General features: G+C 37.8%; 1 protein-coding gene across 1 annotated transcript in view; it reads left to right on the forward strand.

The window, feature by feature from the left end:
• CD2AP (CD2 associated protein) overlaps positions 1-11,501 on the forward strand; it is a gene marked incomplete at both ends in the record, with an annotated part of 51,785 nt that extends 40,284 nt beyond the window's left edge. Inside the window, 5 exons of the mRNA XM_010175802.1 lie at positions 1,823-1,927; positions 4,846-4,882; positions 5,263-5,325; positions 9,077-9,236; positions 11,359-11,501. Coding sequence (XP_010174104.1) covers positions 1,823-1,927; positions 4,846-4,882; positions 5,263-5,325; positions 9,077-9,236; positions 11,359-11,501 — 508 coding nt within the window. The remainder of the gene's footprint in view (positions 1-1,822; positions 1,928-4,845; positions 4,883-5,262; positions 5,326-9,076; positions 9,237-11,358) is intronic.
• Positions 11,502-11,772: the final 271 nt, after the last annotated feature.

The raw sequence follows: 11,772 nt of genomic DNA on the forward strand, positions 1-11,772 counted from the left end.
CTATTTGTGTTGAGTATTGAAAACACCTTTTTGAAAGGTCATCTTGTTACCAAAATGTTTTTTTTTTTTTTTTAACAAGAAATTAACCTACCCATACTTAGTTTTCCTTCAGTACTCTGCAGTCTTTTGTTAGTTACTGTTTACATGTTGCTATATTAAAGAATAATGACTTGCCTAAAAAAGGTGGAACATTTGAGGGGGGTTTGGTTTTGGTTTTTGTTTGTTTTTTTTTTTTCTTCCAGTTTTCACAGTTGTAGAGGAAATGTAACACTTTGTCTCTTTAGGAGGATTTTAGTTTATGGAAAAGATTGCCACTTTTCTTAACAAAAAAAATTTATACTATCAGTATTATTGACTGTAATTACAGTGGAAAAGAGTAGTTAGAGAAGAAACGTTTTAAACATGACAGCCCTTGCCCCAGGGGGCTGTCATGTTTAAAAACATGCCTTTCCTAACGATTATCTTTACTCTACCTCTTTATTCTCTATCCTTTTTAAACTGATTTACCCAAAGCATACCCTGGTCCACACTGAAGAAGAGCTATCCAGAGCAGAGTTCTCCCTCTACAACCGTCTTCTGAAGTCTGAGTATATTAATTTAACTGTCAGGTGGTTGACTCAGTCCAGGGTTTTGATCTTGCAAATGTTAAGATATTTTCCTTTAGCACGTTCTCTTTGTGTAAAGCCTGTCCCCCTCAGCCACTTTTTTTCTGTTTATTCTGCATATGATAATTTTCAAAGTCCGTTGCCTCTGACTGGGTAACATGCCTCAGCACTGTCTAAAGGAAGTTTGGCATTAGATGCTTTATCTCATTTACAACTGCACACTGTTCAGAAATTGGACTCTACAGTACTTAATTGAAAGGGTGATGGAGAAATGAAAGAAAACTTAAGCAAACTTTTACTTTCAGCACTAAACACCTATTCAGGTCTTTTTCCTGCTATTTAGTTTAATATGGGATGGAATTTAAAAAAAAAAAATTATTTTATATTTTCTTTCCCCCCACACTCCTTTATACATTCAGTGTCTTAGCTGAACTGAGTGCTGAATTGTCCTTGTGTACTGAATTTTGGGATGAACTACTTGGTGCTGCTAACAGTGCACATATCAGCAGTAATCAGCTTGGATTTGTATGGAATGACATCTGCACCATTTTGGATATGAGGCACAGAGGAAAGCTGTTATTTATGCTGTTAAAATATTCAAATAACATCATATTTTCTGTTATGGATAAACTAAAGCCTCAGTCCAGTAAGATCATGTAATGGATTTCTGTGCCACTGAATTAATTTTCCTTATTTTCCTTTTTTCTTTTTTTTTTTTAATGTCTTAATGTGGCTATTTTTTAATTCAGTAGGGAATACCCTCTCGCTTCTTCACCTTTTTCAGACCAGTGGACCTGATCAATCACATCAGAATCACTTTTATTTATTACAATTGTGTTTTACTCCAATGACACTTGAAGTCTTTACTGAATAAGTTGCCAGTCAAGGAAGTTGAGAATATTGAAAGTTGTGCATTGGGTCATAACTGGTTTTATCTCCTTTCCTTCCCTTTGCAGATCTTATCCTTATACCCTTATCTTCTATATGGTGTAATATCATTTCATCCTGCTTTTTAGACAACAAACAAAAAGTGTCTGAACCTGATCTGATCTATAGCTGTTTCCCCTTGCTAAGGTGGCTAAAGAATTCCTCTTATGAATGAGATATTTCAGACAAATGATTATTTTATATTGTGCATAAAAGCAAAAATGTTGTTCTTGTAACTATCTGTTCTGGGGACAAAGTAAATATTGATTAAAATGTCCTGTTTGTTATAGGACACTGGAGACCCAGGCTGGTGGAAAGGAGAACTCAATGGTAAAGAAGGAGTCTTCCCAGATAATTTTGCTGTTCAAATACAAGAGTCTGATAAAGACTTTCCTGTAAGTTCTTACATGTATCATTTAGTCTCACAAACTAGTATCAATGGAAATGCAAGGAATAAAAAATTTCATGGCATGTTATGCTGGCTAAAATATTAACACAATTGTGGCAGTTTCACCTTGAATTAGTTTTATATAACTTTATCTTGAATTAACTATATCAAAGAAGAAAGATTTAAATGTTAAGGTTTGTATTCAGCTTCTCCTTAAATATTAAAGTAAGACATGTTTTTCCAGATTAACTGTAGTTAATGAGGATGATTAGGTCATAGAAAAGGATATAGTTATGTTATGTGTAACTGATTACTAAATTAAACCCTTACTGTTTTGAAAGGAGATAAGTAGCCAGTCTTTTCCATCTGTAGTCCTGTAAGTAATAGTAATTGCAAAATGCTGAATGACACCTGTGGTACCAGCTGGGATTTTTCCATGTTAAGACTTGCCAGTAGGTTGCAGTCCATGAAGGATAATCTTTGGATGGGATTATAGAAATACTTTTTTACCATCTCATGTGCAAACTTCTAGAAATCCATGTTTTCATATGGTGCTCCTTAGTCTGGTAGTTTTGGGGTTTTTTTGTTGTTGTTGTTGAGAATTAGTATGATGTTTTGATTCTGACAGGTTTGTGGAGCAAAGATGGCTGTGTTAATTCACAAACATAAATCACACCCCAGATGGGATGGATGGGATCTCCCATATGAGGAGAGGCTGAGAGAGCTCAGGGACTCAAGAGGCTGAGGGACTGTTGAGCCTGGAGAAGACAAGACTGAGAGGGGATCTTATCAATGTCTATAAATATCTGAAATATGGGGGCCAAATGGATGGGACCGGGCCCTTTTCAGTAGTACCCTGTGACAGGACAAGGGTCCATTGGCAAAAACTGGAACAGTGGAAGTTCCAGACAAAGTTAAGGAAAAACTTCTTTACTGTGAGGGTGCCAGAGCCCTGGGACAGGCTGCCCAGAGAGGCTGTGGAGTCTCCATCTCTGGAGATGTTCAAAACCGACCTGGACGCTTTCCTGTGCAACCTGCTGTAGGGAACCTGCTTTGGCAGGAGGGTTGGACTAGATGATCTCCTGAGGTCCCTTCCAACCCCAACCATGATTCTGTGATTCAGTTCCGGATCAGGACATGTAAATGTTGAATCCTGTATCTCAGCAGCACAGAGTTTCAGGAGTTCCGTAGTAGTTTAGTGCCATTTTGTCTGGAATTGGAGATGTTCAGAGAGGATTGCTAGATAAAACCTGACAGATAGTTATTAATGTAGCATTTAATCTCAGTTACCTAACAGACACAGAAAGTCTAGTTACTCTAAGTCAATGTTTTCTTTTCAAATGGATTCTCAACCTTGCAAGCATGGCATAAATGCCATAACATACAGCTGACTTGATTTGAGGAGGCAGTGAGTAGTATTGCTGGTTTGCAATACAGAATTGCTCCCTTCAGAGGAGAAAAAAAATATATTATTTTATCATAAAATGTTTCCTGCAGACAGACCTTGCATTCATCCTTTATTCTGCTTTGTGTGGTGTGTCTCAGTACAGGGATTCACCTTGCACTGAGCAGCTTCGAGGTTCAAGTCATTGGATGGTTGGTTATTGTAATTAGTTATTTGATAGCGACTTAATAAAAACAGAGTTCAGAATTATATAATGGGAAGTTGATGCTGAACTCCCAGTATAACTGTTTCTGATACAAGCAGCAGTGCTGCTCAGCTGGATAATGAATTTGTGTTTTGGGAAAGGAAGAAAATATGGTCTTGTTACTTAAGTTCCCGAGCTTTTGTGTTCTCTGTTGCTAGAGAAAGAAATTTAATATATGTTTTCGTGCTCGTTTTCTCTTGTCAGAATAAAATCTTTCTGCATTACGAAGAGCTTATTCAGTAGCAGTAGGGGCACACAAGTTAAATCCATCCATAGCAACTGTTTCAAAAATACCCACTACAAGCAGTTTTTGGAGAGGCTGTATTAGGCTGGGCCCATATGACTTCAGCAGTGTTTGTATAAAAAAAACCCAGATTTTTTTGTAGGCTTTTGTGATCATTTTATCAGTGAATCTTGTCCTTAGTACAACCACAAAGATCCCTCTTCTAGAGTCTGCTAATGAATCAGATTCTGAGGATGAAGTGGCTTGAGATGTCTGTCCTGAGAGGTGCCAGTACTCCTTCAACAGGAGAGAGAGAATCAAATTCAGTTTTACCAGTGTAAGGAAAGTATTTTAAAATGGTGTTATTCCCAGTATACAAACTGTGACACCATAATACTTTATAAATTCTTAATGGCTGGGGGACTTTGTGCACCTTTCCTCACTTAAATATACAGTGATAAGGAAGCTGAAACACTGTTTTTTGATGTAACTGCAGTGTTTATCTTGCAAACATTGATAACTACTTTTTTTTTTCCTTACATGTTATAATTGTCAATTAATTGAAATAGTTTTTCTGATATTTAATTTAGAACCTTTTTTTTTTTTTTCAGTGAAAGTGACTATTTTTGGTTCAAAAACTTACCTGATTATTCTTTTAAACTTGCATTGTACTAAGCTTGAGGTTTACATATTGAAGTTGAAATGGGTGTGATAAGCACAATTCTTTGGACTAGAAAAGATGTAAATCTTAATTTTTAGTTCTTTGTACCACTGCTGCTTATGCATATTGCTGAAGCACTGATCTGATTTGAAGAAACCTGCATTTTGGTTTTTTTTTTGCAACTGGTTGTCTGGGAGGTATCAGAGGAATTACTTCAGTTCTGTGTGTTTTCTGTCTGTGAATTGATTGCCTCCTATGTGAAGTACTTTGAAATCAGCTAGTAAACAAGCTAGACATGACAGTGTGCAAAACAAAAGGCAAGTAATTCAGTCTTTGATAGAGAGTATCTGTTTGTTTATTTATTTGACTACTTTTTTTTTTTCATTTTGCAGAAACCAAAGAAACCTCCACCTCCAGTTAAAAATCCAGGTACGTCGTATACGTGAGGTGGTACGTGTCTGAGGAAATACTAAATTTCAAAAGCAGCACATGACTTCAAAAGAAAATTAAGAAGTAGCTTTGTATTTCCTAGTAATGCAGCCACCCATAGTCACAGTTTGAGTTACTTTTTATATTTTATGTATTTTGCTGCTGCTATATATTTTTCAAAAGTATGACAGAGCCGACTTTGGAAACATTTTAATACAAGCCTACTGTTTCCTGGGCTCAAATGAGTGTTTATAAATGGTATTACAGTCCTTGCAGCGGAAAAATTATAAGCACAAATTGGTGTTTGTCATATTTTTAGTTAGTGACTAAGATAATTAAAGCTTTTTGAGAAATGTCTATGGTTTGTTTTTTGCATTCAGCTCCAAAGCCTGAATTGCCTACGGGAGAGAAGAAATTCCCTTCTTTGAGGCCTGAAGAAAAAGGTGAGACCAGTTTTCTCTGTAGTGAATTTTGGACGATGCTGTTGTAAATGAGTTACAGTTTTTAGCTTGGCTGCTCTGTGCAGTAGGTGCCTGTTCAAAAGACATCATATGGTTTCTCTTGGTACAATCTACTGAAGTGGTCGTGTCTGTGATGTTCTGAGAATGTGTTTAGAGTGATTAGAACAACTACTACACTTCCATGGAATGTGTATTTCTTGTTATTGAATTACATTCTGAAAAATATTTATTGCACTGCATAATAGCATAGTTACTGCTTAATTCATTCTGTGATAGCAACTGCAGTTTTGAATAGTGAGTGTGGTGGTTTAACCAGAGTAGGACCATGTGGTCCTGCACTCTCCCCCTCCCATCTGGTGAGATGGGGTGGGAGACACAACAAAGGACACACGGGGTTAGGATGAAGGACAGGGACAGATCACTCACCAGTGATGGTCACGGGCAAAACAGACTCAACTTGGGGAAGAAAAATCAATTTAATTGGTAGCCATTCATCTGAGTAGCACAGTGAGACATAACAACCACATCTTACAACACCTTTCCCCACCCCTCCCTTCTTCCCAGGCTCAAATCACTTTGCTCCCCATTTCTCTACCTTCCCCCCGGCAGCAGCACAGGGGCAGGGAATGGGGGTTCAGTCAGTTCACCTCTGCTGCTCTTCCCGGTGTGAAAGTCCAGGAGCAAGATGTTCCAAAGCTTCCCATGGAGTCACAAACTTTTTCAGGCTCAGCTCCCGGCTCCAGCATGGGGACATCCACAGGCTGCAGATGGGTCTCCGGTCCAGTGCACCTCCTCACCCCCTGGCTCTGGGGTTCCACCCCAGCTCTGGTGTTGAGCGTCTTTGGGGTCTCAATTTCAGTCACACTCGCCCTTGGGCTCGGCTTTCTGCTCCAGTGTGGGGTCCTACATGGCCTACATGTGGGTATCTGCTCCACTGTTGAACCTCCATGGGCTGCAGGGGACCTCATTTACCTTCTCCTACTCCATGGGGTTGAACTGGGTGTCTGAGGTTCTCTGTTCTCCCCCTCCTCCTCCTTCCTCCTGGCAACAAAGTTTAGGCCGATGGTCATGGTCATCTTTTGTTCAGGTCAATGGCCTCTCCTCTAGGTTCACCCCCACCTACTTCTTTTCAGGACGGTCCTTCCCCTCACAAAGACAGATTCTCAGAGGCGTTTCTCTAGTGCTCATTGGCCCAGCCTGGGCTGGGGGGTCTCTGCCTTGGAGCCAGGGGAGCTTTTCACTCTCACAAGGTGGCCCTTCCCTCACTACCAAAAACACATGCCCCCCTGTGTGAATTGGGATCAACTGTATGATGCTAGAAATTTTGATCACTTGGCTTTTTATAAATTTAAGCTTATTTAAACAGAAGTAAATTTAATTTTAGACTGGTTCTGTCTGTACTATGTTGTTAACATTTGCATAGTTGAGTTCAACTGTTCTTGGAGGAATATAGAAAAAATAATATCGACTGACACCATCCAAAATGCTTAGGAACATGAAAGCTTCTGAAAAATAAAATAGAGAACTGTCCTTCACTGTGGTACAGGAGATGATGGAGGAAAAGTTTGTCTTGTATTCAATTGAAAGTCAGATCTTAAAAGTTAGTTTAGATAGCAGTTGTGTTTTATTAGAGAAATACCCATTTATCAGTGCAGTTTTACCTGTGGAAAAATAACCATGTTGGTACTAGAGATTAAATTCATTAAGTATGAAATTGTACTGTAATTAGTTTTCAGAAAAAAAACCCCAACTAATTGAGCAGATCTAATCACAAGCCATCAAACCCTGTAATTTTTAATGTCTATTGGGAGACTAATAAATCTGCCTTTAATTGCCATCAAGAATTGATCAAAAATTAAAAGCAATACTCCTACTTCTGTGAGTATTTCTGTATTTATAGTGAAGGATGCCTAGTGGTATCATGTAGAATTTTTTGTCCATTATAAATGTCTTCAGATTAGTATTTTTATTTCCATTATTAAACTATTCATTTTTAGCCAATCCTCATTTTTTTTTTATTGTGGAGGAAAGTCTGAAAAAGAGGCATGCCATTTTGTCCAGCAGAACTGTCCGATTTCTGTGCTCATGGTTAATCTTGACCTTTGGTATTAGCTTTTTCCACTTAGCTGTGGATGGTTTTTATATTCAGATTTTGAGTGGGAGTAACTGACAGGGAAATCTGACAGATGATAATTCAGGAATACGATTTGGTGACAGCATTTTTTTCTGCCCTGTTTATGAACTCACTTATTCTTAAAAATAAAAGGCGTAATTCTCAACTTATGTTCAGCATAGCAAAAATAAAGCTAATAGCTCTTTGTGATACTGACTGGTATTGAACATTTAACATTTAAATCTTGTGTATAGAGGCAGAAACAGGCTGTTTTACACAGGACAGTCAGCACCACCGTGTGGCAAAATCCTTCCACTACTTCAGGAAGTATTTTATTTTTTTAACTCAATACTAGGAGAGACTGGAAGGTGATGACAACCAGTTTATTTTTCTTAGTTCTTATCTCCTAATATTCAAATATCCCAAACCAGGAAGATGATTCTGCCCTGGATAATGCTTTTTTTGCTGAAGTATCTCTATGAGCTGTTTGCTTCCAAGTGTTCCTGTGGGTGGGGGGGTGGAAATTGGTGTTTTCCCATTTTAGGGTTGAAGGGCTGACACTCAACAGCTGCAGGACTTGTCCAAGGTTCTCAGTCATGGACCTGTCAGTTAATGCACTTAGCTGGGATGGAGCTGAACCAAATTTCCAACCCAAATCCTTAGCATATGTAAAAATTTTACATTAGACCAATTCTTGGTTAAAAGCAAAGTCATAAGAGGGGAGGATGGGGAGAATCCAAGCCCAAGGTCAGTCTTTCCATCCCAATTAACTGATTTATTGTCCTGTAAGGGCAGTAACCCTAAAGGACTGTAACTTCTTACTCTAACCTAACAGTAACCTTTTAAATCCTCAGTGCTTTATGTATACCTGACTGAGCTGTAGCATAGTATTACAAAGAAAAGTAGAAGGTATGCTCTGGATATCCCACAGGGTGTGATTAGGCAACATAGGTTGAAAAGTATTCAGCTAACATTTGTGAAACAGCTTGAATTTTTTTAGTGTCCCATATGTTATATGTCAGCTCCTCTGAACAGTATTGAATTAGGTCATGCAGTCATTGAACAGTAAATTGAACTTCTTTTGTTTGATTGTCCATACCTAATTCATATCTTGAATTTGTAGGAAGGTAGACTTTGTCCAAAACAAATTTAGTTATTCAGATAAATACTTATTCTTTCCCCTTTTTTCCATAGATAAATTATGCTGTTTGTGTGTATGGAAGAGGTCTGATTATAACTAAATAAAAAAAAAACGAAACAAACCCTACCTTTTTTTAAGAGGAGATAAGGTAAATTCATAGAAAAGAGGAAGCAGTAGCAGTACAGAGAGATTCTTGGTTCTTAGCTGTCATTTGCAGTACAATAATGTGAATACATAATTTCTTACTACTGTTTCATGTCAGTAGAAAGATATTTTGCTTACTTTAACAGAGCTTTGTAAGTTCAGGTAAGTAGTTTGTGTGTTTTGATAAGGTATCACTTAAGACACTTGCATATCTTTCTTTTGATCTGATCTTCAAAGAAAGTATTTCAGGCAGCAGTTGCTTTCTAGTTGATTGCCATCCTAAGAATTCTAGACAACATGGGTTTTTAGAATGTTATGATGACTTATTTTGTCAGATGAAAAAGGAGCTTTGGATCAGAAGCCTTTGAAGCCACAGGCTCCTCAAGTACCACCCAAGAAGCCTATTCCTCCAAGCAAGACTAACAGCTTACTGAGAGCAGGGCTTCTGCACCCAAAACGTCCAGATAAACCTGCTTTGCCATCATCTGTGTCCAGGTCTGTATAACTTTAAATCAGATACACCAAGTATATTTTATTTGGTTTGTTGCTCTGTCTTCCTTCACAGGTGAGGTGCAAAGAAGTGTATGTTTTAAGAGTGAAAAGGATGCAAGGATAAGTTTTGCCCTATACCTACCAGTGTCTTGGTTCTCCAACTCATATCAGTGTGAACATATAACTTTCTAATTCAATTAAAGATTGAATCCATGCCAGAGGCCAGAGTAAATATTACAGTATAACTGACCATGGGGCAGTTGAAGCTACAGATCTGTGGGCTGCTTTCCTTTAAGTTTGCCTCATAATGAAGAAGTTGTAACTAGAGTAGCAGTATGTTGTAAAAGAATCTGTGGATGTGGCACTTGGGAGTTGTTATTGTGTTGGAAAAAAACTTGAAGACTTGAGCTGCATCAATGTTCAATGTTTCAGCACTTTATATAGAGTAAGATAAATGGAAAGGAAGAGTTAAGCACAGTTAGTACCTGTGCTAAAGGTACTCAGTGTAGCTCGTGCTCTTCTGAGAAAGAAAGTATTTACTACAGAATCACATCCAGGCTCTGCCTTGAGTATTCTCAACTGAGGTACTGGACAAATAGGGAGGGTGATAGCAAGTAATCTCTCACTTTTTCTTTTAGATTCACTTGTAATTTTTTTCTTGTGAGTTTATAACAATTACTTATGGTGTTTTGCTAAGATTGATTTTGCATCAATACAGTCCATCCCCTCCACCCAGTTTCCCTTTCTGCCTCCATCAAAGTATTTGCCAGATCCTTACCCAATTGATAAACTGCTGATGGGTAACTATCATTTTGGGATGCTTAGTTGACTTGAAAGAACCACGAGAAAGTAAAATCATGATGAACTTAACGTTGTACAAATAAAAGAGGAGACAGCTGCTACATCAATGAGCTTGCACCTTAAATACCTGCAAAGATAGAGGATGGCAGCAAGCATTTGTCAGGGTTTATCTCTTTTTACAGCAGGTCCTGTATAGCTGAACTAAAAGGAAGAATATCTAAAGGGAGAAGACAGTGAGGAGGAGGGCAGTGGGGAAAGGGAGTGTGGGTAAGGCACACACTTGAGACGGTTGACTACAACAGAGGTAGGCAGAGCTGCCTCTGATCCCACACTGCACAGCCCTGGGAACACTGGATGCCTGACTGAAGAGTTAGACCGTTGCTATTTCTGTTTAGGTTTTCAGTATGTAATTATGTTATGTTACTTGGTATTTTGGAGTGTCCCAAGTAAACTTTTTTTTTAACCACAAGATGTTTAGAAAATAATTATGGACATAAAGGGATACACATGTGCACTTAGAGGTGTGTAGTAAACTCTGGTCCTTTAATAATTGAGAACTTTAAATCTTAGAGTATTTAAATATGTTCAAACGTCTGAAAGCTTAACATTGCTGTAGGAAGATAAGGCTATTATCTCCTACTGCAAGAAAACTTTGAAATAAAGGATTTGGAAGATGAATTAATGAGAGGGACACATTGAAGCTGACAGCTGGTCCATTTATATACTTTCTTTTTATGCTGTGGCATAAATGATGGCAAGAATTGTAAAGGAAAATGTAATGTTTTGGGGTTTTTTGTGCTTCTTTATTTTGGTGAGGTTTGTTTTTCTTTTTTGTCCCTGGATGATGTGGCCAGACATGCAAAGAATAAAAGTTATATATACAAGGTAATTTATATCCAGAAAGAAATAACTTGTTCTTGGCAGCTTTTTTCTTTACAGGAAGATTTTGATGTCAATGAGTATGTTTCTGAATATATCAAGAGGTATTACTGAAGGTGCTATTCAGCTCTCTTGTTTTCTGTTGCACTGAAGTGTAATATTTTACATTTAGGTGCCAAAATGTGCCCTGTAGTAGAAGTTTCGGATTATTTTTACAAGGGCATTGTACATGTTTGACAACTCTACAAGAGCTGGAAGGAAAGAATTGGCTTTTATAGGACTAGAATTGCTCTCTGGAATACTTGATTTTAAGCAAGGCTTTAGAAAATTATAAAATCTACTGAATTTTTTCTGTTTACTTCTAATTCTTAGTATGTTTCAGTTGTAAACTATTTAATCTCTTGACTAGATATGTCTTTTTATTTTTTATTTTTTCTTACTACAGATCTAATGGAGAAATTGTTTCTCTTCGACCAAAATCTGAAGTTGAGCCAGTAGCAAAACCAAAGTTAGACTCTGAACTATTACCACTTAGACCAAAATCAGTAGAGGTAGATTCACTTGTGCTAAAGAGCTCTAAAGAATCAGGTAAGAAAAGAAGAAATGTTCTTTTGGGTCTTTCTGTTTGGATGGCAGTATTTTACAAGGTTAGAAAAAGCTTTTTAAACAGTTTACTCAAAATGCCACGAAGTGCAATTATGCCTGTTCAGTAGAAAGTTTTATTTTTTAGAACTGCTGTAGGTAGCTGAAGGTAAGAGTCAGCGAGCAATGAACAGGTGCCATTAGGCTCTTTGGAGGTCGTTGATGAGCTCTGTGGTGTAACAGATAACAGGAAGGGGGGAATGTAGGTAATGATTTG

Source organism: Antrostomus carolinensis, unplaced genomic scaffold (assembly GCF_000700745.2).
Source record: "Antrostomus carolinensis isolate BGI_N321 unplaced genomic scaffold, ASM70074v2 scaffold13589, whole genome shotgun sequence".
In the NCBI taxonomy this organism is placed as follows: domain Eukaryota; kingdom Metazoa; phylum Chordata; class Aves; order Caprimulgiformes; family Caprimulgidae; genus Antrostomus; species Antrostomus carolinensis.